Below are 25,670 nucleotides of genomic sequence, written 5' to 3'. Positions count from 1 at the left end.
TTTATGAATTTATTGCCACCGTGGCCCGCTGGTGTACCTGCTAAACTGTTTGCTGACTGCATGATTGTAGTGGGTTTACTAACACGTTAGTTCTCGTAGTTATATTCACTATGACGTCACTTTAGCTAATATTGTGACAACGATGTAGGCTGTGTGTAATGGTTAGCTGATGTGACAAACAGCTGATGTGTTGTGCACTGAAGTCCACAAGCAAAGGAAAAGATGAGAGGAGGAGAGCGCGTAGATGCGAGAAGGAATTAATAAGCATGTTTGTATGTGACTGCTATGAAAGTAAACTGTGTTTTCGTGTGATCAGGGGTGTATTTATTCAGCCGATTCTGTTGAAAAAAGTTTCTTAAAAATGGAAGTAAACGGAACCAAATGGGGATAAACATACTGGAATTTGTCCAATAGAAACTTATATTTGCAACAGTTGGACTAATGATTACACCCTATATCAGCTAGATGCAAGAGTGTGCAAGGCTGTATTGAATGTGTCACTGTCTATCACCTTGATTACACTAATTTTTCTCTTGACCTGTGCACCTACATTGTAAACTTTCATTCATAGGCTAGGTTGTAACAACCTCATGATGGGTATAGGGAAAATTAGAGTATCATGTAGTAGCCTAAACCTATCGATGTTACATTGAGCTGGGTGAACGGAATATGAATCACAGTCATCCAATGTGCTGTAATAGAAAAAAATGGCCCCGACCGCCACTGGTTGATAATCACGTGACTTGATTGACATCAAATTAAGGATGTGTTTTAGATAAAAAGGATGTGGCCGATGCCTGTGGCAGGATTCTCACTCTCTTCAGCAAGGTAAAGGTATGGCTTTAGAGGACTACCTTTCTACAGGTTTTCCTCTTGACTGATTGCAGCAGTGGTATTCTTACTCACTCTGCCAAATGTGTTTATTGAGGTATTCAAAATGACTAGCAGCATTCACAAAAGAAGATACAAATAGCATGTGCTAAAAGTTGTATTTACAATTGCTGCCTATAATAATCATTTGTATCTATATTTGTATGTCTTCTTTTTTCAGGTTCGCCCTGCATTGCTATAAGGATGGACAACAACATGTCATTTCCAAGCCATATCCTTCAAATCCAGGGTTTTGAATTCTCACAGACATTCATGTATCCCATGTTTTTCTCCATACTGTTTGTTTATCTCTCCCTCCTTGTGTCTAACATTGGTGTCCTGATAGTCATCATCAAGGAAAGAAATTTGCACCAACCAATGTACATCCTCTTCTGTAACCTGTCTGTAAATGATCTGATTGGCAACACTGTCTTGTTGCCTCGCCTCATGGCTGACATTGTTTCAACTGAGAGGTTTATCACGTACAGCCAATGTGTTACTCAGGCCTTTTTCAGTCACACGTTTGGATCAGCCTCACATATGATACTGATCATTATGGCCTTTGACAGATATGTGGCCATATGTTACCCGTTAAGGTACACATCAATAATGACAACCAAAACTCTAGTTACGCTGTCTGTGTCTGCTTGGGGGGCTTCCCTTGTGTTAGTGTCTGTCCTACTGGGTCTCACCATAAGGCTTTCCCGCTGCAGGTCAATCATTCTAAATGTTTATTGTGACAATGCGTCATTGTTCAAGCTATCCTGTGAGAACGTTTCAATCAACAACATTTATGGACTCTTTTTCACAGTTCTGCTCTTTACTTCTTCAATGGGAAGCATAGCTGTCACTTATATCAGGATTGCTGTGATTTGCTGGACCAAGAAAAGCAAGGAGCTGAACAACAAAGCATTGCAGACCTGTGCAAGCCACCTGGTGGTGTATCTCATTATGCTGTGGAGTGGGTTTCTAACCATCATACTGCATCGCTTTCCAGACTATCCATATTTGAGAAAACTGGCTTCTGTTCTATTTCATGTTGTCCCTGCTCATTTAAATCCAATTATCTACGGCTTGCAAACAAAGTCATTGAGGCAGAAAATTATGCAAATACTCTGTCGGAAAGTTACACACTCATAATACAGATTTTCCTTTGTAAGACAACTCGACAGGCTTGATTATTGTGGTCCTAAAACACCCAAAACAAAATGGTTCGTATTTCAACACATCCCAGTCTTAAAAGCTGTGTTCAAGGTACTTTTCTATCATATTCATCATCTCTAGCACCAGCCCAACATCAACATACAGTATGTGAAAATGGAGCATTTCTATGTCTTGTAGTCAAAAAGATAGAGGAAGATAAGTGTTTCTGATGACATCATCTGCTGTGTATCATGTGTGATGGAGAGGATGAATATGAAGTTTAAATAATTGTTTTATTACCCTTTAAAGGTTATGTTCGGTAAGATATTAGGAGGTATGAATGAGGGGAACCGTAAAGGTGACGATGAGCACACGTTCTTAATCAGGCTTTCCTGTCTGTGCTTAGTCGTTACCTTGTTGCCAGTCAAAATGGTATCTCAATTGAGACCTCTAGTGTCTGTTAGCTGAAAATGCAGAGGGACGTTGCAGGGATGCTCAAATCCAAGCCTGAAGGTCTGCAATACTGCTGGTTTTCAGGTGAATTGAGAGATTGTCACTGATGGTCAGAAATTCCACTCACCTGTAATGGATTCACTCTATAGAGCCAACCTGGAACAGAGAGACTGATAAAGAGCTTCCATCTCTAGCCGGCCTCCGCCCGGTACCCTGTCCTGAACCTTAGACACTGTCACTTATCGGCTACCAACAGGTACTCTACCCTGCACCTTAGAGACTGCTGCCCTATGTACATACAGTAGTCATTAAATAATGTAATAATGTTTACATACTTTCTACTTTTAATATACAGTGCCTTCAGAAAGTACTCACACAGTACTTCCACATATTGTTGTGTTAAAGCCTGAATTTAAAATTGATTCAATTGAGATTTGGTGTCACTGGCCTACACACAATACCCCATAATGTCAAACTGGAATTATGTTTTTAGAAATCTTTACATATTAATTAAAAAATAAAAGCTGAATTGTCTTGAGTCAATAAGTATTCAACCCCTTTGTTATGGCAAGCCTAAATAAGTTCAGGAGTAAACATTAGCTTAACAAGTCACATAATAAGTTGCATCCACTCCCTCTGTGTGCAAAAATAGTGTTTAGCCTCTACAGTATTTGTGGGTCCCCCACGGGACAGTTGAGCTAACATAGGCTAATGCGATTAGCATGAGGTTGTAAGTAACAAGAACATTTCCCAGGACATAGACATATCTGATATTGGCAGAAAGCTTAAATTCTTGTTCATCTAACTGCACTGTCCAATTTACAGTAGCTATCCAAGCTGCATCACATCCGGCCGTGATTGGGAGTCCCATAGGGCGGCGCACAATTGGCCCAGCGTCGTTCAGGTTTGGCCGGGGTAGGTCATCATTGTAAATAAGAATTTGTTCTTAACTGACTTGCCAAGTTAAATAAAGTTTACATAAAAAATAAAAATTATAGTAAAAGATTACCATGCTATTGTTTGAGGAGAGTGCACAGTTATGAACTTGAAAAGTTATTAATTAACCAATTAGGCAATTTTTTTTACTAAAAAAATATAAAATATATCACCTTTATTTAACCTGTTTGGGCTGCAGGGGCAGTATTGAGTAGCCAGATAAAAGGTGCCCATTTCAAACGGCCTCGTACTCAATTCTTGCTCGTACAATATGCATATTATTATTACTATTGGATAGAAAACACTCTCTAGTTTCTAAAACCGTTTGAATTATATCTGTGAGTAAAACAGAACTCATTTGGCACAAACTTCCTGACCAGGAAGTGGAAAGTCTGAAATCGAGGCTCTGTTCTACTTCCTGCCTATAAATGGGCATGATACGTATTAGTATACATGCACTTCATACACCTTCCCCTGGATGTCAAGAGGCGGTGAGAGAAGAAATTGAGTGTTTATCTTGGTCTGAAGTGGAATACAAGCTCTTTGTATGACGTGTCACCCATTTACTGTTTTCTGGAGAGCGCGAGGAGGCACCTGGATTTGCCTTCTGATAAGCTGCCGTTATGGACGACTAATATCTCCGGCTTTGATTTTATTTGATACATGTGACCATATCATCGTAAAGTATGTTTTTTCAATATAGTTTAATCAGATTATTGAAATTTTTTCGGGAGTTTTGCCGTGTTCCGTTCTCTTCCGTTTGTTGACATGGAGAGATTCGTGCCACTTGGCTAGTGCGCTTGCTAAATCGAGAGGGAAAGAGGCCGTTCTAAATCCAAACAATGATTGTTCTTGACAAAGGACCCCTTGTCCAACATTCTGATGAAAGATCAGCAAAAGTAGGAAACATTTTATGATGCTATTTCATATATCTGTCGTACATGTGAACTAGTCGTTGGCGCCCAGCTTTTGGGTACTCTCTAGCTATACCGAAGCTGTATGTCGAAATGAAGTTATTTTTAGAATTCTAACACGGCGATTGCATTAAGAACTAGTGGATCTATCATTTCCTATACAACATGTATTTTTTAGTTATGTTTATGAATAGCTATTTGGTCAGAATATGTGTGTCAGAAAAAGTGTCAGAAAAAAATCCGGACGTTGTGGGAAAAAGTAGCTACGTTAGCACAATGTATAACCACTGATTTCAGCTCTAAATATGCACATTTTCGAACAAAACATAAGTGTATGTATAACCTGATGTTATAGGACTGTCATCTGATGAAGAATATCAAGGTTAGTCAAAAATTATATATCTTTTACTGGTTTGTTACGATCGCTAACTTTTACTGCTGGGAAATGGCTTGTGTTTTTGGCTATTGTGGTAAGCTAATATAACGCTATATTGTGTTTTCGCTGTAAAACACTTAATAAATCGGAAATATTGTCTGGAATCACAAGATGCCTATCTTTCATTTGCTGTACACTATGTATTTTTCAGAAATGTTTTATGATGAGTATTTAGGTATTTGGCGTTGGTGTCTGTAATTATTCTGTCTGCTTTCGGTGCAATTTCTGATTGTAGCTGCAATGTAAACTATGATTTATACCTGAAATATGCACATTTTTCAAACAAAACATAGAATTATTGAATAACATGTTATAAGACTGTCATCTGATGAAGTTGTTTCTTGGTTAGTTTGGTTGGTTCTTGGTTAGTTAGGTTGGCTTTGTGCATGCTACCTGTGCTGTGAAAAATGTCTGTCCTTTTTTGTATTTGGTGGTGAGCTAACATAAATATACGTGCTGTTTTCGCTGTAAAACATTTTAAAAATCGGACATGTTGGCTGGATTCACAAGATGTGTATCTTTCATATGCTGTATTGGACTTGTTAATGTGTGAAAGTTAAATATTAAAAAAAATATATCTTTTGAATTTCGCGCCCTGCACTTGAGCTGGCTGTTGTCATAAGTGTACCGACACCGGGCTGCAGCCATAAGAAGTTTATTTAACCAGGTAGGCTAGATGAGAACAAGTTCTCATTTGCAACTGCGACCTGGCCAAGATAAAGTAAAGCAGTTCGACACATACAACAACACAGAGTTACACATGGAATAAACAAACAGTATATCGAGTATATGGGGCTTTGGTGTCAAAATGGATGGCACTGTGATAGACTGCATCCAATTTGTTAAGTAGAGTGTTGGAAGCTATTTTGTAAATGACATCGCCGAAGTCGAGGATTGGTAGGATAGTCAGTTTTACAAGGGTATGTTTGGCAGCATGAGTGAAGGATGCTTTGTTGCAAAATAGGAAGCCGATTCTAGATTTAATTTTGGATTGGAGATGTTTAATGTGAGTCTGGAAGGAGAGTTTACAGTCTAACCAGACACCTAGGTATTTGTAGTTGTCCACATATTCTAAGTCAGAACCATCCAGAGTAGTGATGCTGGACGGGCGGGCAGGTGCGGGCAGAGATCGGTTGAAAAGCATGCATTTAGTTTTACTTGCATTTAAGAGCAGTTGGAGGCCACGGAAGGAGAGTTGTATGGCATTGAAGCTCGTCTGGAGTGTCCAAAGAAGGGCCAGAGGTATACAGAATGGTGTCGTCTGCATAGAGATGGATCAAAGAATCACCAGCAGCAAGAGCGACATCATTGATGTATACAGAGAAAAGAGTCTGCCCGAGAATTTAACCCTATGGCACCCCCATAGAGACTGCCAGAGGTCCGGACAACATGCCCTCCGATTTGACACACTGAACTCTATCAGAGAAGTAGTTGGTGATCCAGGCGAGGTAATCATTTGAGAAACCAAGGCTGTTGAGTCTGCCAATAAGAATGTTGTGATTGACAGAGTTGAAAGCCTTAGCCAGGTCGATGAATATGGCTGCACAGTAATGTCTCTTATCGATGGGAGTTATGATATCGTTTAGGACCTTGAGCGTTGTTGAGGTGCACCCATGACCAGCTCTGAAACCAGATTGGATAGTGGAGAAGGTACGTGGGATTCGAAATGGTCGGTAATCTGTTTGTTAACTTGGCTTTCGAAGACCTTAGAAAGGCAGGGTAGAATATATATAGGTCTGTAGCAGATTGGGTCTAGAGTGTCTCCCCCCTTCCAATCTATGGGAATCTCAGACGATATGAAAGAGAGGTTGAATAGGCTAGTACTAGGGGTTGCAACAAGATTTTTGGGAACTTTTGGGCAGTCTTGATACAACATCTTGAACAGAAATAAAATGGGTCATTGGATCAGTCTAAAACGTTGCACATACACTGCTGCCATCTAGTGGCCAAAATCTAAATTGCCCCTGGGCTGGAATAATACATTATGGCCTTTCTCTTGCATATCAAAGATGATGGTGCAAAAAATAATGTTTTTTTCTTTGAATTATCTTTCACCAGATCTAATGTGTTGTATTCTCCTACATTCATTTCACATTTCCACAATCAAAGTGTTTCCTTTCAAATGGTATTAAGAATATGCATATCCTCAGCCTCCAGTATTTATGCTGCAGTAGTTTATGTGTCGGGGGGCTAGGGTCAGTTGGTTATATCTGGAGTACTTCTCCTGTCTTATCCGGTGTCCTGTGTGAATTTAAGTATGCTCTCTCTAATTCTCTCCTTCTCTCTTTCTTTCTCTCTCTCTCGGAGGACCTGAGCCCTAGGACCATGCATCAGGACTACCGGGCATGATGACTCCATGCTGTCCCCAGTCCACCTGGCCTTGCTGCTGTTCCAGTTTCAACTGTTCTGCCTGCGGCTATGGAACCCTGACCTGTCCACCGGACGTGCTACCTGTCCCAGACCTGCTGTTTTCAACTCTCTAGAGACCGCAGGAGCGGTAGAGATACTCTTAATGATCGGCTATGAAAAGCCAACTGACATTTACTCCTGATTATTATTTGTGAACATTTATGAACATTTGAACATCTTGGCCATGTTCTGTTATAATCTCCACCCGGCACAGCCAGAAGAGGACTGGCCACCCCTCATAGCCTGGTTCCTCTCTAGGTTTCTTCCTAGGTTTTGGCCTTTCTAGGGAGTTTTTCCTAGCCGCCGTGCTTCTACACCTGCATTGATTGCTGTTTGGGGTTTTAGGCTGGGTTTCTGTACAGCACTTCGAGATATTAGCTGATGTACGAAGGGCTATATAAAATAAACTTGATTTGATTTGATTTGATGATCCTTGCTTCAGGTCCTGAGCTACAGGCAGTTACAGATGAAGTCGGAAGTTTATACACACCTTAGCCAAATAGATTTAAACTCAGTTTTTCACAATTCCTGACATTTAATCCTAGTAAATATTCCCTGTCTTAGGTCAGTTAGGATCATCACTTTATTTTAAGAATGTGAAATGTTATTTCGTTCATCAAATTCCCAGTGGGTCTTTAACTTTGGTCAAACGTTTCGCGTAGCCTTCCACAAGCTTCCCACAATACGTTGGGTGAATTTTGGCCCATTCCTCCTGACAGAGCTGGTGTAACTGAGTCAGGTTTGTAGGCCTCCTTGCTCGCACACACTTTTTCAGTTCTGCCCACAAATTTTCTAAAGGATTGAGGTCAGGGCTTTGTGATGGCCATTCCAATACCTTGACTTTGTTGTCCTTAATCCATTTTGCCACAACTTTGGAAGAGTGCTTGGGGTCATTGTTCATTTGGAGGACCAATTCGCGACCAAGCTTTAACTTCCTGACTGATGTCTTGAGATGTTGCTTCAATATATCCACATAATGTTCTATCCACATCATGCAATCTATTTTGTGAAGTGCACTAGTCCCTACTGCAGCAAAGCACCCGCACAACATGATGCTGCCACCCCTGTGCTTCACGGTTGGGATGGTGTTCTTCGGCTTGTAAGCCTCCCCCTTTTTCCTCCAAACATAATGATGGTCATTATGGCCAAACAGTTCTACTTTTGTTTCATCAGACCAGAGGAAATGTCTCCAAAAAGTATGATCTGTGTCCTCATGTGCAGTTGCAAACCGTAGTCTGACTTTTTTATGGCGGTTTTGGAGCAGTAGCTTCTTCCTTGCTGAGCGGCCATTTAGGTTATGTCGATATAAGACTCGTTTTACTGTGGATATAGATACTTTTGTACCTGTTTCCTCCAGCATCTTCACAAGGTCCTTTGCTGTTGTTCTGGGATTGATTTGCACTTTTCGCACCAAAGCACGTTCATCTCTAGGAGACAGAACGCGTCTCCTTCCTGAGCGGTATGACGGCTTCATGATCCCATGGTGTTTATACTTGCGTACTATTGTTTTTACAGATGAACATGGTACCTTCAGGCGTTTGTAAATTGCTCCTAGGGAGGAACCAGACTTGTGGAGGTCTACAATTTTTTCTGAGGTCTGTGCAAATCACCCGACCTCAACACAATTGAGATGGTTTGGGATGATTTGGCCTGCAGAGTGAAAGAAAAGCATATGTGGGAACTCCTTCAAGTCTGTTGGAAAAGCATTCCTCATGAAGCTGGTTGAGAGAATGCCAAGAGTGTGCAAAGCTGTCATCAAGGCAAAGGGTGGCTACTTCGAAGAATCTCAAATATATAATATATTTTGATTTGTTAAACACTTTTTGGGTTAGTTACTACATGATTCCATACATGTTATTTCATAGTTTTGATATCTTCACTGTTATTCTACAATGTAGAATATAGTAAAAATAATGATGCTGGCCTTTTAGGCAGATTTGCAAAGAAAAAGCCATCTCTCAGACTGGCCAATATCAAGAAAAGATTAAGATGGGCAAAAGAACACAGACACTGGACAGAGGAACTCTGCCTCGAAGGCCAGTATCGCGGAGTCGCCTCTTCACTGTTGACGATGAGACTGGTGTTTTGCGGGTACTATTTAATGAAGCTGCCAGTTGAGGATTTGTGAGGCGTTTGTTTCTCAAACTAGACACTCTAATGTACTTGTCCTCATGTTCAGTTGTGCACCGGGGCCTCCCACTACTCTTTCTATTCTGGTTAGAGCCAATTTGCGCTTTTCTGTGAAGGGAGTAGTAGTACACCGTGTTGTACGAGATCTTCAGTTTCTTGGCAATTTCTCGCATGGAATAGCTTTCATTTCTCAGAACAAGAATAGACTGACGAGTTTCAGAAGAAAGTTCTTTGATTCTGGCCATTTTGAGCCTGTAATCGAACCCACAAATTCTGATGCTCCAGATACTCAACTAGTCTAAAGAACAGTTTTGTTGCTTCTTTAATTAGCACAACAGTTTTCAGCTGTGCTAACATAAATGCAAAAGGGTTTTCTAATGATCAATTAGCCTTTTAAAATGATGAACTTAGATTAGCTAACAAAACGTGCCATTGAAACACAGGAGTGATGGTTGCTGATAATGGGCCTCTGCACGCCTTTGTAGATATTCCATAAATAATCTGCCATTTCCAGCTACAGTAGTCATTTACAACATTAACAATGTCTACCCTGTATTTCTGATCAATTTGATGTTATTTTAATGGACAAAAAATGTGCATTTCTTTCAAAAACAAGGTAGTTTGAACGGTAGTGTATATTATTAGATTTTTGAAAAATATTTCAGAATACATTGTAATCTATACAAATATTTTTGCTTGGGCTATCAAATAATGGTCATAGATACAAAAGCCGCCAATGATCCAGGGTCTTTTTCCTCTGACACAGTTCCTACAATCCTTCTGGTAATCCCTCTCACAGAAGCAGAGCCAGGCAATTGACGTTCATGTCTGTCTGTTTACCAAAAACATCACAAGAGGGACAGAGAGTGAGCTCAAAAAGTTTGGAACAATTACACATTTTTCGATGTTTTAGCTCTGTACTTTGGATTTGAAACGATGACTCTGAGGTTAAAGTGCAGACCGTCAGCTTTATTTTGAGGGTATTTTCATCCACACCAGGTGAACCGTTTAGAAATTACAGTACTTTTTCTACATTTTAGGGGACCAAAAGTATTGGGATAAATTTACTTATTGTCAGAGACGTGTGTATAGGTGGCAGGGAAATCAGGCGCAGGAGAGTCAAACGGAGTGTAAAATGGAGTCTTTTAATAAATGTCCAAGAAACATGCTCCATAACACTAATAAGAAAATGAATAATAAACAAATATGGGTACAAAGACCCGTCGCGCCAAGACAAAACCAATGGAAAATGAAAAATGGATCGATGATGGCTAGAAGACCGGTGACGTCGACCGCCTAGCACCGCCCGAACAAGGAGAGGCAACGACTTCGGCAGAAGTCGTGACAGTATCCCCCCCCCCCCCCCCCCCGACGCGCAGCTCCAGCAGCGCGTCGACACCGGCCTCGGGGACGACCCGGAGGGCGAGGTGCAGGGCGATCCGGATGGAGACAGTGGAATTCTTTTAACATGGAAGGATCTAACACGTCCTCCACCGGAACCCAGAATCTCTCCTCCGGCCCGTACCCCTCCCAGTCCACGAGGTACTGAAGGCCCCTCGCCCGACGTCTCGAATCCAAAATGGATCGAACAGAGTACGCCGGGACCCCCTCGATGTCTAGAGGAGGCGGAGGAACATCACGCACTTCAGCCTCCTGGGGCGGGCCAGCCACCACCGGCCTGAGGAGAGACACATGGCAATAGGACCGCAGAAACCTGCCCACATCCTGGTTAACTCTCTCCACCTGCCCATTACTCTCGGGGTGAAAACCTGAGGTAAGACTAACCGAGATCCCCAGACGTTCCATGAACGCCTTCCAGGCCCTTGATGTGAACTGGGGACCCCGATCAGACACTATATCCTCAGGCACCCCATAGTGCCGGAAAACGTGTGTAAACAGGGCCTTTGCAGTTTGTAAGGCCGTAGGGAGACCGGGCAAAGGGAGGAGACGACAGGACTTCGAAAACCGATCCACAACGACCAGGACCGTGGTGTAACCCTGTGAAGGTGGAAGATCAGTCAAAAAATCCACCGACAGGTGCGACCACGGCCGTTGAGGAACGGGTAAAGGTTGAAGCTTACCTCTGGGCAGGTGTCTAGGAGCCTTGCACTGGGCGCACACCGAGCAGGAGGAAACATAAATCCTCACGTCCTTAGCTAAAGTGGGCCACCAGTACCCCCCATCAAGACAGCGCATCGTCCGACCTATCCCAGGATGACCAGAGGAGGGTGACGTGTGAGCCCAATAGATCAATTGTTCGCGGACAGCAGACGGAACGTACAGACGACCAGCTGGACACTCAGGAGGAGAGGGCTCTGCACGTGACGCCCGCTCAATGTCCGCGTCCAGCTCCCACACTACTGGCGCCACCAAACACGAAGCTGGGAGTATGGGAGTGGGATCCATGGACCGCTCCTCTGTGTCATACAGCCGAGACAATGCGTCTGCCTTGACGTTCTGGGAGCCTGGTCTGTAAGTAAGAGTAAACACAAAACGAGTGAAAAACATGGCCCACCTTGCCTGGCGAGGATTCAGTCTCTTCGCCTGCCGGATGTACTCCAGATTGCGATGGTCAGTCCAGATGAGAAAAGGGTGTTTAGCCCCCTCAAGCCAATGCCTCCATGCCTTCAAGGATTTTACGACAGCTAACAGCTCCCGGTCCCCCACATCATAGTTTCGCTCCGCCGGGCTGAGCTTCGTCGAAAAGAAAGCACAGGGGCGAAGCTTCAGTGGCACACCCGAACGCTGAGAGAGCACTGCTCCTGTCCCAGCTTCGGATGCGTCCACCTCCACTATGAATGGCAAAGAGGGATCCGGATGAGCCAACACAGGCACCGAGGTAAACAGAGTCTTCAGGTGTCCAAAAGCCCTGTTCGCCTCAGCCGACCACTGCAAGCGCACCGGGCCCCCCTTTAGCAGTGAGGTAATGGGAGCAGCAACCTGACCAAAACCCTGGATAAACCTCCGGTAGTAATTGGCAAACCCTAAAAAACGCTGCACCTCCTTTACCATGGTTGGAGTCGGCCAATTACGCACGGCTGTAATGCGGTCGCTCTCCATTTCCACTCCTGAAGTGGAAATCCGATGCCCTAGGAAGGAGATGGATTGTTGGAAGAACAAGCATTTCTCAGCCTTGACATATAGATCATGCTCCAACAGGCGACCAAGCACCCTGCGTACCAGGGACACATGCTCGGCGCGTGTAGCGGAGTATATCAGAATATCATCGATATACACCACTACACCCTGCCCGTGCAGGTCCCTGAAGATCTCATCTACAAATGATTGGAAGACTGATGGAGCATTCATCAACCCATATGGCATGACAAGGTACTCATAATGACCTGAGGTGGTGCTAAATGCCGTCTTCCACTCATCACCCCTCCGAATACGCACCAGATTGTACGCACTCCTGAGATCCAATTTTGTGAAGAAGCGTGCCCCGTGCATTGACTCAATAACTGTATTTATCAGAGGTAGCGGGTAACTATATTTCACCGTGATTTTATTGAGACCTCGATAATCAATGCACGGGCGTAAACCGCCATCCTTCTTCTTCACAAAAAATAAACTCGAAGAGACGGGTGAAATGGATGGCTGAATGAACCCCTGACGCAGGGATTCAGAGACATATGTATCCATAGCCACCGTCTCCGCTTGCGACAGGGGATACACGTGACTCCTGGGATATGCAGCGTCTACCAGGAGATCTATCGCACAATCCCCCCCGTCGATGGGGTGGTAATTGAGTCGCCTTCTTTTTACAGAAGGCGAGAGCCAAATCGGCATATTCTGGGGGAATGCGCACGGTGGAGACCTAGTCTGGACTCTCCACCGTAGTAGCACCAACGGAAACCCCTAAACACCTACCCGAGCACTCTTGCGACCACCCCGTGAGAGGTGGCCAAGAAACAGTGGGGTTATGACAAGCTAACCAGGGTAGGCCTAGCACCACAGAATATGCAGGAGAATCAATAAGGAAAAGACTAATCTTCTCCTTGTGACCCTCCTGCGTTATCATATACAAAGGTGCGGTGACCTCCCTGATAAACCCTGACCCTAATGGTCGACTATCTAAGGCATGAATAGGGAAAGGCATATCCACAGAAACAATAGGGATCCCTAAACTATGAGCTAAATTTTTATTAATGAAATTCCCAGCCGCGCCTGAATCTACTAGCGCCTTATACTGGGAATGCAGGGAAAAATCAGGAAAAGTGACAGAGACAAACATTAGTGCAACAGAGGGCTCTGGATGAGAATGGTGTCTACTCACCTGGGGTGATGCCAGAGTGCCCTGCCTGCCTTCTCTATTCCCAGAGGAACCAACCCGGCACCGAGCAGCAGTGTCATCTCTGTGACCATAGATGGTGCTCGAGCGGGAACCCCCTCCGGTCTCCCTGCGCACCATCCCTCCCAATTCCATAGGTTCGGGAGAGAGGGTGCGGGAGGATGGAACAACCAGACCCAGATCTAGACGTCCACGAGTAGCCAGCATGTTGTCCAGCCTGATGGACATGTCCACCAGCTGGTCGAAGTTGAGGGTGGTGTCTCTACAGGCCAGCTCCCGACGGACGTCCTCACGTAGACTACAACGGTAATGGTCGATCAGGGCCCTGTCGCTCCATCCAGCGCCGGCAGCCAAGGTCCTAAACTCCAAAGCAAACTCCTGTGCACTCCTCGTCTCCTGCCTCAGATAATAGAGGCGCTCACCCGCCACTTTGCCTTTGGGTGGGTGGTCGAATACTCTCCGGAAATGGCGTGTGAACTCCTCAAAATGGTCCAACGCCGCATCCTCCTCTCTACACACAGCGCTGGCCCACTCCCGGGCTTTCCCGGTGAGGCATGAGATGAGGGTGCAACTCTTCTCCCGGTCGGATGGTACTGGGGAGACCGTGGCCAGATACAAGCTCAGTTTAAGGAGGAAACCCTGGCAGCCGGCAGTATCTCCGTTGTATCCCGAGGGTAGGGGTAAATGGATCTTGTTCGGTTCAGGAGGGGAAAACGCGTTCAAGGGAGATCCCGGTTGTGGTGGTGGAGGCGCTGGAGAAACTCCCTGTCTCTCCCAGCGGTCCATATTCTGGACAATGCGATCCATGACGGCGCTCAAACAGTCAATCTCCTCCGCTTGTTCCCGGACGCGTTCCTCCACCTCCATGAGCGTCGTGTCCTCTCCTGCTGACTTCATATATTTTGGTCAGAGATTCTGTCAGAGACGTGTGTATAGGTGGCAGGGAAGTCAGGCGCAGGAGAGTCAAACGGAGTGTAAAATGGAGACTTTTAATAAATGTCCAAGAAACATGCTCCATAACACTAATAAGAAAATGAATAATAAACAAATATGGGTACAAAGACCCGTCGCACACCTATACAAAAATAAACACTACACTGACAACAAACAATCTCTGACAAAGACATGAGGGGAAACAGAGGGTTAAATACACAACAGGTAATGGATGGGATTGAAAACAGGTGTGTGGGAAGACAAGACAAAACCAATGGAAAATGAAAAATGGATCGATGATGGCTAGAAGACCGGTGACGTCGACCGCCTAGCACCGCCCGAACAAGGAGAGGCAACGACTTCGGCAGAAGTCGTGACACTTATATGTGTATTAAAGTAGTCAAAAGTTAAGTATTTGGTCCAATATTCATAGCACGTAATGACATCCACCTTGTGACTCCACTAATTTGTTGGATGCATTTGCTGTTTGCTTTGGTTGTGTTTCAGATGTTTTTGTGCCCAATAGAAATTAATGGAAAATAATGTATTGTGCAATTTTGGAGTAACTTTTATTGCAAATAGAAATATAATATGTTTCTAGACACATTCATGTGGATGCTACCATGATTATGGATAATCCTGAATGAATCGTGAATAATGATGAGTGAGAAAGGTACAGATGCACAAACATCATACCCCCCCCCCCAAAAAAGCATGTCTTGGGTGTCTGTACGTAACTATTTATATTTTTGACAACTTTTAGTGCACTCTACTCCTAAAGGAGATTATATGCTTTTTACACCATACATTTTCACTGACACCCAAAAGTACTCGTTACATTATGAATGCTTATCAGGACAGGAAAATGGTCCAATTCACACACTTATCAAGAGAACATCCCTGTCATCCCTCTGCCTCTGATCTGGCGGACTCTCTAAACACAAATATTTTTTTTGTAAATGATGTCTGAGAGTTGGAGTGTGCCCCTAGCAATCCGCAAATTATTTAAAAAAACTAGGAATGGTGGCGTTTGGTTTGCTTAATATAAGGAATTTAACTTTTGATACTTAAGTACATTTAACCAAGTACTTTTAGACTTTTACTCAAGTAGTATTTTACTGGTTGACTTTCACCTTTACTTGAGAAATGTTCTTTTAACTTCATAAGGCTAGGCCCCTTTTATCTCCACTTCCTGTCTGACTGACGTGCCCAAAGTAAATAGCCTTTGACTCAGGCCCTGAAGCCAGGATATGCATATAATTGGTACCATTGGAAAGGAAACACTTTTAAGATTGTAAAAATGTAAAAATAATGTAGGAGACTATAACACAATATATATGGTAGGAGAAAATCCAAAGAAAAACCAACCAGATTTCTTTTTTTGAGAGCCCATGCTCTTACAATGGAAATAAGGAAATAATGAAATCTACCTCCCAGGATTCAATTCCTATGGCTTCCACTGGGTGTCAGTAGTCTTTGATCAAGGTTTCAGGCTTGTTTCTCCCAAAACGAGTAAGAAATATGAGGACACTGTTGCTTGACATTAAGGTTTATTTTCTAATAGTGAATCTTGACTTAATTGAACATAAGCAGTGCCCTATTTCATTATCAACTGATTCCAAACAATTCTTTGCTTTGGAATTTGCAGTGTTGTCTAATGGTGAAACGTCTTTACCTGAACAACTCTCAAACTAACTCTTATATCATCCTCAGGCTTAATAAAAGGCAATTCTTTCATTATGTTATCATGTAACTTCTGTCACTCTTCAATTTAAAAAAAAGTTACACTATACACTGAGTATACCCCGCCCCTGTGCCCTCAGAACGGCCTCAATTCGTCGGGCATGGACTCTACAAGGTGTCGAGGGTGTTCCACAGGGATGCTGGCTCATGCTGTCTCCAATGTTTCCCACAGTTGTGTCAAGTTTGCTGTATGTCCTTTGGGTGGTGGACCATTCTTGATTCACACGGGAAACTGTTGATTGTGAAAATCCCAGCAGCGTTGCAGTTCTTGACACAAACCGGTGCGCCTGGAACCTACTACCATACCCTGTTCAAAGGCACTTAAATATTTTGGTCTTGCCCATTAACCCTCTGAATAGCACACATACACAATCCATGTCTCCATTGTCTAAAGACTTAAAAATCCTTCTCTAACTTGTCTCCTCCCCTTCATCTACACTGATTGAAGAGGATTTAACAAGTAACATTAATAAGGGATCATAGCATTCACCTGGATTCACCTGGTCAGTCTATGTCATGGAAAGATCAGGTGTTCTTAATGTTTTGTATGCTCAGTGTGTGTGTGAGTGTGTGTGTTTGTGTGTGTATGTATGTGTGTGTGTCTGTGTACATGTGTGTGTGAAACTACTGCATACAGATGTTTGATGTGTTCATAATAATGTCATAACAACTACACTACTTAACAATCTATTCCTTTAAGTTACACTGTGTCAGACTATATGCTGTGTAAATATATACCAGTATGTGTTTTAGACAGTGCTTCGTGGATGCATGCTCTTCGATAAAAATCTTATTCCTCTCATGATGTTTTTCAGATGTTTTTCAACCACTGGAATTCAACGTGAGCCTGTTTTCAGATTTCCTGATAGATGGACGGGAACTGGGTCTCAAGGAGATCTACACAGAGCTGGCCATCTTTCTTCTGTTGCTATACATCATGTTTGTCATCGGCATGATCATCACTCTGGTGATCATCACTCCAAACTTCACACATCAGTGTGTATTTTCCTCTGTAATCTGTCTCCCACCAATATTGTGATCACCACCAGTGTTCTACCTAAAATGATATCAGTGTGCTTGTGGAATGATGTGTCCATTTCATTTGCAGGTCGCTTCTTGCAGATGTATACCTATTTGACATTCCAAACTACAGAGGGATTTCTCCTATGTGCTGTGGCCTACAACCGCTATGTTGCTATCTGCAATCCTTTACGCTACAACAGCATCATGACAATCAAAGTGTGTGTTCCTGGCCTCAACAACATGGGCTTCCAGCATTGAATGTCATTCTTGCATCAAAACTACCTTTCAGTAGTCATCAGATAATGTATTGGTTTTGTGATTATCCTCCGATTGTTACATTGTCAGGTTGGAAACAATATTTTTGATAGATCTAGCCCTCGCATGTGCTTTATTTGTGATGTATGTTCCATTCACTGTCATAATTTGGTCATATTGTAAAATCATCAAATCCGTTTGCAAAATTGCCACATCTGAAGGGCGGAAAAAAAGCTTTCTCTACCTGCTCCTCTCATCTCATTGCTGTCATTACCTTCTACATTGCTTATTCATGTGTCTACATCAGTGCTAAATCATATCATATTCATCCCAATGTCCTCATCTTGATGTCTATTGTCAACTGTGTTTTAACTCCTCTTGTGAATCCACTTGTTTACAGTTTCAGGAACAAACAGATAAAGGCTTCTGTCCTGAAACTCCTGTCTCCAATAAAGTTATTCCATAATACACCGTGTTTACATTTCATTATTATTATTATTGACCCTGAGGAATATACAGTGATGCCGAAACGTTGGTGAATACCCATTGAGTTGCTGGGAGTTTGTATATGGAGTGTGCAACTTTCTTTATTTTGATAGTTTATAGATTTTATTATTTAACAATGAATGAGCAGGTCTGAATTGGAGAATATGATTCTGTTACTTAGACATGATAAAAGGTTACTCCGCAAGGTAAAACCAATGTCTATACATTTTGGGTAAAACCAATGTCTATAAATTCGGGTAAAACCAATGTCTATAAATTTGGGTAAAACCAATGTCTATACATTTTGGGTAAAACCAATGTCTCTACATTTTGGGTAAAACCAATGTCTCTACATTTTGGGTAAAACCAATGTCTCTACATTTTGGGTAAAACCAATGTCTATACATTTTGGGTAAAACCAATGTCTATACATTTTGGGTAAAACCAATGTCTCTACATTTTGGGTAAAACCAATGTCTCTACATTTTGGGTAAAACCAATGTCTCTACATTTTGGGTAAAACCAATGTCTATACATTTTGGGTAAAACCAATGTCTCTACATTTTGGGTAAAACCAATGTCTCTACATTTCGGGTTGATATTGACTTGAGCTTTCAGATTTGAAAACTATCACACACATTTAAGCATCATTTAAAAGGACATGTACAACTCCCTGCCGGCAACACAACTGTTTGTTTTATATCAGCATTTGTAGTTAATATCTAGCTAGCCAATGGAGTTTGTTAAGAGTTTGTTGAACATCTATCCATGCATATAGACATTTTAGAGGATCAAAATTAAGTGTTGGACATAATTAATCAGAAACTATGTGCTCCAGTCATAAAGGAGGATACCTAGTCAGTTGTACAACTGAATGCATTCAATTGAAATGTGTTTTCTGCATTTAACCCAACCCCTCTGAATCAGAGGCACACATAATGATGCAACATGGGAAGGGCGGCACAGAATAAAGTAATTATTATTGTTTTAGCTCTGCTCTCGTTTGCCACGAATGCCATGCACGTTTTCCCAATCAATGCATGCTTGGGAGTTATTAGGCCTACTGTTGTGTGAAACCCTGATTGGCTGGAATAATCCCAGGAAACCAACTATGTTCTGAACTAGGAGAGAGCTTGCATTCAGAGGAGGTGTGTGGAAGCCCCTGGGAACTGCAGGAGGGCCATAAAATCAACAGGACAACAGAAACACAACACTTGGTCTCTAGATCAAGTCCACATGATGACCTGTACATTGAGATAAACTAGTCAGTCATATTGTCAACCCACTATCAGGTGTTTGATCTTTTGCATTTTCTTCTGTGAATGAAGTCTTCTTAAGTGAATTATTTTTTGCAAACTGTATTATTAAGCAGCATTGTTTTGTGTACAGTACACAGACGGTAAGTGTTAATGTATGGTGGTAGGCATTTCAAACCTTGGTGTTGTTGGGCTAATTCATTACCAGATTCATCAATTCATCATTTGCATCAATGGTTATTCAAAATCGTTTATATTTTAATGTAGTGTATACTATAGAGATTCATTATTCATGTTTGTATGTCTTTTTTTTGTGTCTGTTCACAGAAACAGTCCAAATCTGGCGTGTGAACAACATAAATGCCCTGAATACAGCTTTCACAATGTAGAAAGTAAGTGTCTCATACAAAATAACAACTGTTTCTGTCTTTCTCAAGCAAATGTTGATATTGTGCACCTTAGTAAAATGATCTTCTTTGACCTCCAGAAGACTCTTGCCTTCAAGCCAATGTGACAGTTGTGACTGAATTCCTCTTCATTGGGGTTGAGAGCGGGCTGAAAAACGTCTACCAAGAGCTGGCCATCTTCCTATTGGTGGTCTACCTGATGATCCTGATTGGAAACCTCACCATACTTACCCTGGTGGCGACAGACCCCAAGCTGCAGTCAGCCATGTACATTTTCCTCAGCCAACTGTCCCTCGTAGACATTGTGATATCGACCAGTGTTCTGCCTAAGATGATAGCAGTGAGTTTGTGGAATGACGTAACGATCTCCTACTCAGCGTGTTTCCTCCAGTTGTATGTGTATTTGTCATTTCAAACCGTCGAGAGCATGCTGCTGTGTGTCATGGCCTATGACCGCTATGTCGCCATCTGCAAACCCTTACACTACAGCAGCATTATCACTAAAAGACTGTGCGGTCTGTTGACTACAGCGGCATGGGCATCTGGACTCAGTTTGCCTGTTTTCTGTGTCATTTACGCAGCACAATTGCCCTTCTGTAGCAACAAAATACAATTTTGGTTCTGTGACCTTCCTCCTTTAGTTTCACTGTCCTGTTCGGACACAACCTTTTTGATCGACTTGGCTCTTGTGTGTGCTTTAATAGCGATCTATTTCCCGTTCACTGTCATTATTTGGTCCTACTTCAGAATCATTGTAGCCGTCTGCAAGATTGCATCTTCAGAGGGCCGTATGAAAGCCTTCTCTACCTGCTCCGCACATCTCACTGTCGTCGTCACCTTCTACCTCGCTCACTCCTGCGTCTACATCAGTGCCAAATCTGAAAACGTTCACTGTAATGTTATAATCTTGATATCTATTGTTAACTGCTTCCTGACTCCTGTTATGAATCCCATCATCTATAGTTTAAGAAACAAAGAGATAAAGGCTGCGCTGAGAAAGCTCTGTTCTGGTAAGGGCGACTCTGATGGTGTACAACAGGGACACTTTTGAACCGTTGTGGGGATAAACAGTCAATTACAATATTCAGCTATACAAAATGCAGTAATTTGTCAGGAGACTTGCTGGATGTCTGAGCAGATCTAATTAAATATTTCTCTGTGGAGAGAGGTGAGATCAGTAGGGAATACAAGTTGCCACAACAAAGCAACGCATATGACGTACAGTTCAGGATCTGCACATACAGTTCAATCCACCATAAACGGACAATAAAGACCGGTTTACATAACAGCTAATAATTAAAGTGATAATCTTTGTTTCTCTTAACAATTTCACGTGCATGTTAAAGTTGAATTGTCACTTTTAATATATCAGACATACACTAAATGATGGTATAATGAGATATTGTTAGTGCTTAAAATTTCAGACAAATCCTGCCAGAACAGGATCCGGCACCTCTCCGTTTTGGACTGTTTTGTTCCGGTACCTATTTGGCCGAATCCGGTACCTCTCATGGCATGAAAAATTATTGGCACTTTTTTCAATGTAAAAATTATAATAAAAGCTGTCAAAGTTCATTCAAATTGTCTCTTCGTAAATTCTCCTGTCCCAAAACAAATGCTATGTGAAATAGTAGATTTTCATCCCGGGCCTAATATTCTAAGAGTCGTTTTGGGTCGGGCCTGCCAGGGTTTATGGTTTGCGCAACATTGTAACCGATGTGTGAGACCAACGCTTGGCCGTGCCTGTGTGAGAAGCGCGCCTCTATCTCTCACATAACTAGAATTAGATTAACTTTCTATGATCTATCTCTCTCCATCTCTGCTCTGATAGACATGAGCCTACAACTCTAATCTCTCATGCACTTTATATTTTTTTCCTGATAAAACCATTGCCAAGCGAATGGTTCTGAAGGAACTGCAGCACCCCTAATAAATACATTTGCCAAAATTATAGAATTACTGCTGTCTGTTAAGGAAATCATTCAGAATAGCCTACTACACCATGAGAAGGCCCATAATCTAGCCACCAAGGATCAATAGTTTATTTTTTTTTAAATAGCATAGCTGTGGATTGTTGCCCAGTAATAACGAAAACCCACAGCAGAGAACGCGCGGCAAATCTGTCCGTGAAAAAACAGCATGCAGTCAAAACCGTTTTTTCGCAATATTTCAAATACAGTTGAGGGGAAGCACAGGTTGGAAAGCAATTGGCTCCTGCTGAAAAGTAAACACTATGCTGTAGGCTACCAACATATTTGATCAACATCCAAATATTGTTTTACCAAAGAGAGAGAGCGAGGCTTTTGGCATGAGCGCATCATTGGTTGAGTCCGTGAAACTGGAAAGCATTTTTAGGAATTTCCTAGGCAAAGGTTGTTGATGGATTCAAGACAAGGTCGTTTTCATTGATCTCATATTCTCAGTTTGTCAGTGTCCAAGATTCTGCCAGTCATGCAAAATTACGTAGAATTGCATGAAATGCATTTATAAAAGGCCACATTATTTCCCAGACACTAGGCTACAAATTATTTTCCCGATGTGTGCAACTTCTGTAAGTGCCTCTATTCTACTGCTCTATGTCACTACGCACATGCGATAGTCTGCATGCAATGCTTTATTATGAAGGGGATTGATTTTTCTTATTCGTTCTGGTTCCTTAGAACTCCCCATGTCGCTCTCACTTTTTGTCCCGGAACCTCCCGATTTACAAATTAAGCACTGGTTATTGTGATGCTGTAACTGGTTATTTAAGTGTTTTTAAATGTCACAAACATAATTGATTTTCATGTGTTATTAAATGTTGATAAATTAACCCAAAAAGCTTAAATCAACTATTAATTTCTGTTTTATCATCCCTGAATGGTATTGCAATTCCCATGTTCACTTTTAAATTAATGTTAGAAACTACAAATAATGATCTAACACACACCACATGTAGAGATGTAGGATCTTCATTTCCTCAACCTTTTGCAGGAGAACTGGAGGAAATGTAGAACTTGTAGTATATGTGAGCTTCTTAAGTTTGTAATTTCCACTTTGACATTTCAGACTTGATTTTCTCGTACGAAAAATATATCACCCCTACAAAAATGTCCATTAATTATATTCCACATAATAATTCACATTCCTGTTGCTGCAGCAGGATTATTTTCCTGCAGTAGCAAACTGGCTCAAATTAAGATCCTACATCTGTATGACAACTAAACTGTAAAAGTAAACAATAACAACATATGAAGGTAACAAACACACATTTGGAATATCAAACAATTAAATTAAATTGATGAAGTCTGGATGAAATCCTTCTGTTCAAATTAGGCCTTAATGTATAAAAAAGTGTGAGATGAAAAGTGGAAACTGATCACTTCAAACGTATTGCACATGTTGCCTGTTCTCTCAATTTGGTTATCCTCAATAAGTGTAAAACCGAAAAAACATTTTGATACACCATTTCAGGTAAAACTTCCTTCACTTCAACATGTTTTCTCCTGTTTCGTACCTAATGAACACAGCCCAGGTATGAAGTTAGACGGCTTTCCCCATGATGAGCAGGCTCATGGAAAACACCATGATGAAAAAGGTCCACATGAAGAATCGGTCCAACACCTTCGCCACCTTCTTCCACTCCCCAGTCCTTTTTGCTGTGGCCCTCGTATCTCTGTAACAGTTGGCAATGTACTCAATATGTCAGAGGAGCTGCTGGTGCTGACAGGTGCACTGGGTCTTACACACCTCCTCTCTCCCTGTACTCTCTCCTACTCCACCATTCCAGCTCCTCCTGGCTGCGGCCAGCCCTGGCGAGTCCCCACAGTCCATGAACATGCCGTTTCTCCAGGCACTGTAGTGGTTGGTGGGGTTCCTCCCCATGGAGCCGGTGGGGCTCATCAACTGATCTTCTGTCTCCTCAATTATTTTGTGGGTCTTGACCTCTTTCCACCTTCAGAATCAAGTCTTCTTGGACCGTTTGTCCGTTCATGGTGTAGTAGTTGCACCTCAGGTTGAGGTGGCGGGTCCTGTTTCTCAGGCTGGAAAAACATGCAGTTCTCCCCTACTTCATATACAAAGCACTCCTTGGCCATGTACTGCAGGATGAAGATCTTGGCCCACTTGGGCACAGGCTTGGCGTCTGGGCCACAGTGGTGGATGTTCGTGATAAAGATGGTCAGGGCCGTGGAGGCTGTTATCATGGTCATGGTGGCAATGTAGTACTTTCCTGTGGGACATTGAAAGAGGAACATGTATAATTATCACTATCTATCATTGAATGGTACTGATGTCACTTTAAAGGTCCTGTTTTCCCCTTGACAGAGACAGTGCATTGTGTTCAATCAACTACAGTGTTACCGACATGTTCATCACTGGCTAAATGATTGCCATCATGGGCGGACTGACCATTTGGCATTTCAGCAAATATCAGATGGGCTGGTCCATTTTTAGCCTAGTGGGCCTGTCTCACTTGTTTTTTTCTGCAAAATGATCATGATCTGGGTAGTAATGGTGGTCTCAAGGGGGAAAATAGTCTGATGTGGGGGACTCAAGTAAAATAATGGGCCAGTGTGTTAGAAATGTCAGGGCCGATTTCTGGTCCCAGTCCACCTCTGATTGCCCTCACCAATAAGTGGCACGTTCTCTGATGGAGGCATGGTTTCAGTGACCAACAGCTGAAACACGGTGAGAGCCAGCATGACGGTGACGCCCAGGGACACCTTCTCCCCAGAGTCAGCCGGCAGGTAGAAGCCCAGCGGAGCCAGGAAGGAGATCATCACACACGGGATGAGCAGGTTGAACACGTAGAAGGAAGCCTTCCTCTTTAGTTGGTGAGTGTAGGTCACATCAGGGTAAGGTTCAGCACAGCAGCCATACAGAAGTATGTTCCGCTTGGCAGGCATCCCCAGGACCTGGGAACCAGGACCGCAATGGCAAAGAGTGATTCAGTTATTCATTCATTCATTGGGGAAAAGATGGACAGAGTACAAAACAGAGGATAAGAAGTTAGACCGTGTTTCCCAATGGAAAAAATATGTTAACTGTACTGTGTTTTATCATCAAGGATGTTTTATTGAGTGTATTGTTGCAGCTCTATGTAATTTAAATTGGTCAAATAAAAGGGATCAATTAAGAGTAAGAGAGAGAGAGAGAGAGAGAGAGCTTGAGAGAGAGAGAGAGAGATAACTGTACAGGTGTTGACTAGCATGACTAGCAGGACCAACCAGGCATGACTAGCAGGACCAACCAGGCATGACTAGCAGGACCAACCAGGCATGACTAGCAGGACCAACCAGGCATGACTAGCAGGACCAACCAGGCAAGACTAGCAGGACAAACCAGGCATGACTAGCAGGACCATCCAAGCAAGATTAGCAGGACCAACCAGGCAAGACTAGCAGGACCAACCAGGCATGACTAGCAGGACCATCCAGGCAAGATTAGCAGGACCAACCAGGCAAGACTAGCAGGACCAACCAGGCATGACTAGCATGACTAGCAGAACTAGCAGGACCAACCAGACATGACTAGCAGGACCAACCAGGCATGACTAGCAGGACCAACCAGGCATGACTAACAGGACCAACCAGGCATAACTAGCAGGACAAACCAGGCATGACTAGCAGGACCAACCAGGCATGAGTAGCAGGACAAACCAGGCATGACTAGCAGGACAAACCAGACATGACTAGCAGGACCAACCAGGCATGACTAGCAGGACCAACCAGGCATGACTAGCAGGACAAACCAGGCATGACTAGCAGGACAAACCAGACATGACTAGCAGGACCAACCCGGCATGACTAGCAGGACCAACCAGGCATGACTAGCAGGACCAACCAGGCATGACTAGCAGGACCAACCAGGCATGAATAGCAGGACCAACCAGGCATGAATAGCAGGACCAACCAGGCATAACTAGCAGGACAAACCAGGCATGACTAGCAGGACAAACCAAGCATGACTAGCAGGACCAACCAGGCATGACTAGCAGGACCAACC

At 42.8% G+C, this 25,670-nt stretch overlaps 1 protein-coding gene and 2 pseudogenes across 1 annotated transcript; 2 read left to right on the top strand and 1 right to left on the bottom strand.

The window, feature by feature from the left end:
* Positions 1-1,074: 1,074 nt before the first annotated feature.
* On the top strand, positions 1,075-2,010 carry LOC120028944 (olfactory receptor 52E4-like). Its single transcript, XM_038974218.1, has one exon. It carries the CDS (start codon positions 1,075-1,077, stop codon positions 2,008-2,010), a length of 936 nt encoding a protein of 311 aa, XP_038830146.1.
* A 13,162-nt stretch (positions 2,011-15,172) lies between these two features.
* On the top strand, positions 15,173-20,736 carry LOC120028491 (annotated as a pseudogene).
* Positions 20,737-23,207: 2,471 nt separating this feature from the next.
* LOC120028249 lies at positions 23,208-24,577 on the bottom strand (annotated as a pseudogene).
* Between the last annotated feature and the right edge of the window lie 1,093 nt (positions 24,578-25,670).

Source organism: Salvelinus namaycush, chromosome 34 (genome assembly GCF_016432855.1).
Source record: "Salvelinus namaycush isolate Seneca chromosome 34, SaNama_1.0, whole genome shotgun sequence".
NCBI classification, from domain to species: Eukaryota; Metazoa; Chordata; class Actinopteri; order Salmoniformes; family Salmonidae; genus Salvelinus; species Salvelinus namaycush.
The sequence above is the reverse complement of the archived record's forward strand: the minus strand, read 5'-3'. Positions and strand labels throughout refer to the sequence as shown.

Coding starts and splice junctions, on each gene's coding strand:
- LOC120028944 (XM_038974218.1), top strand. CDS start 1,075: ATGGACAACAACATGTCATTTCCAAGCCATATCCTTCAAATCCAGGGT.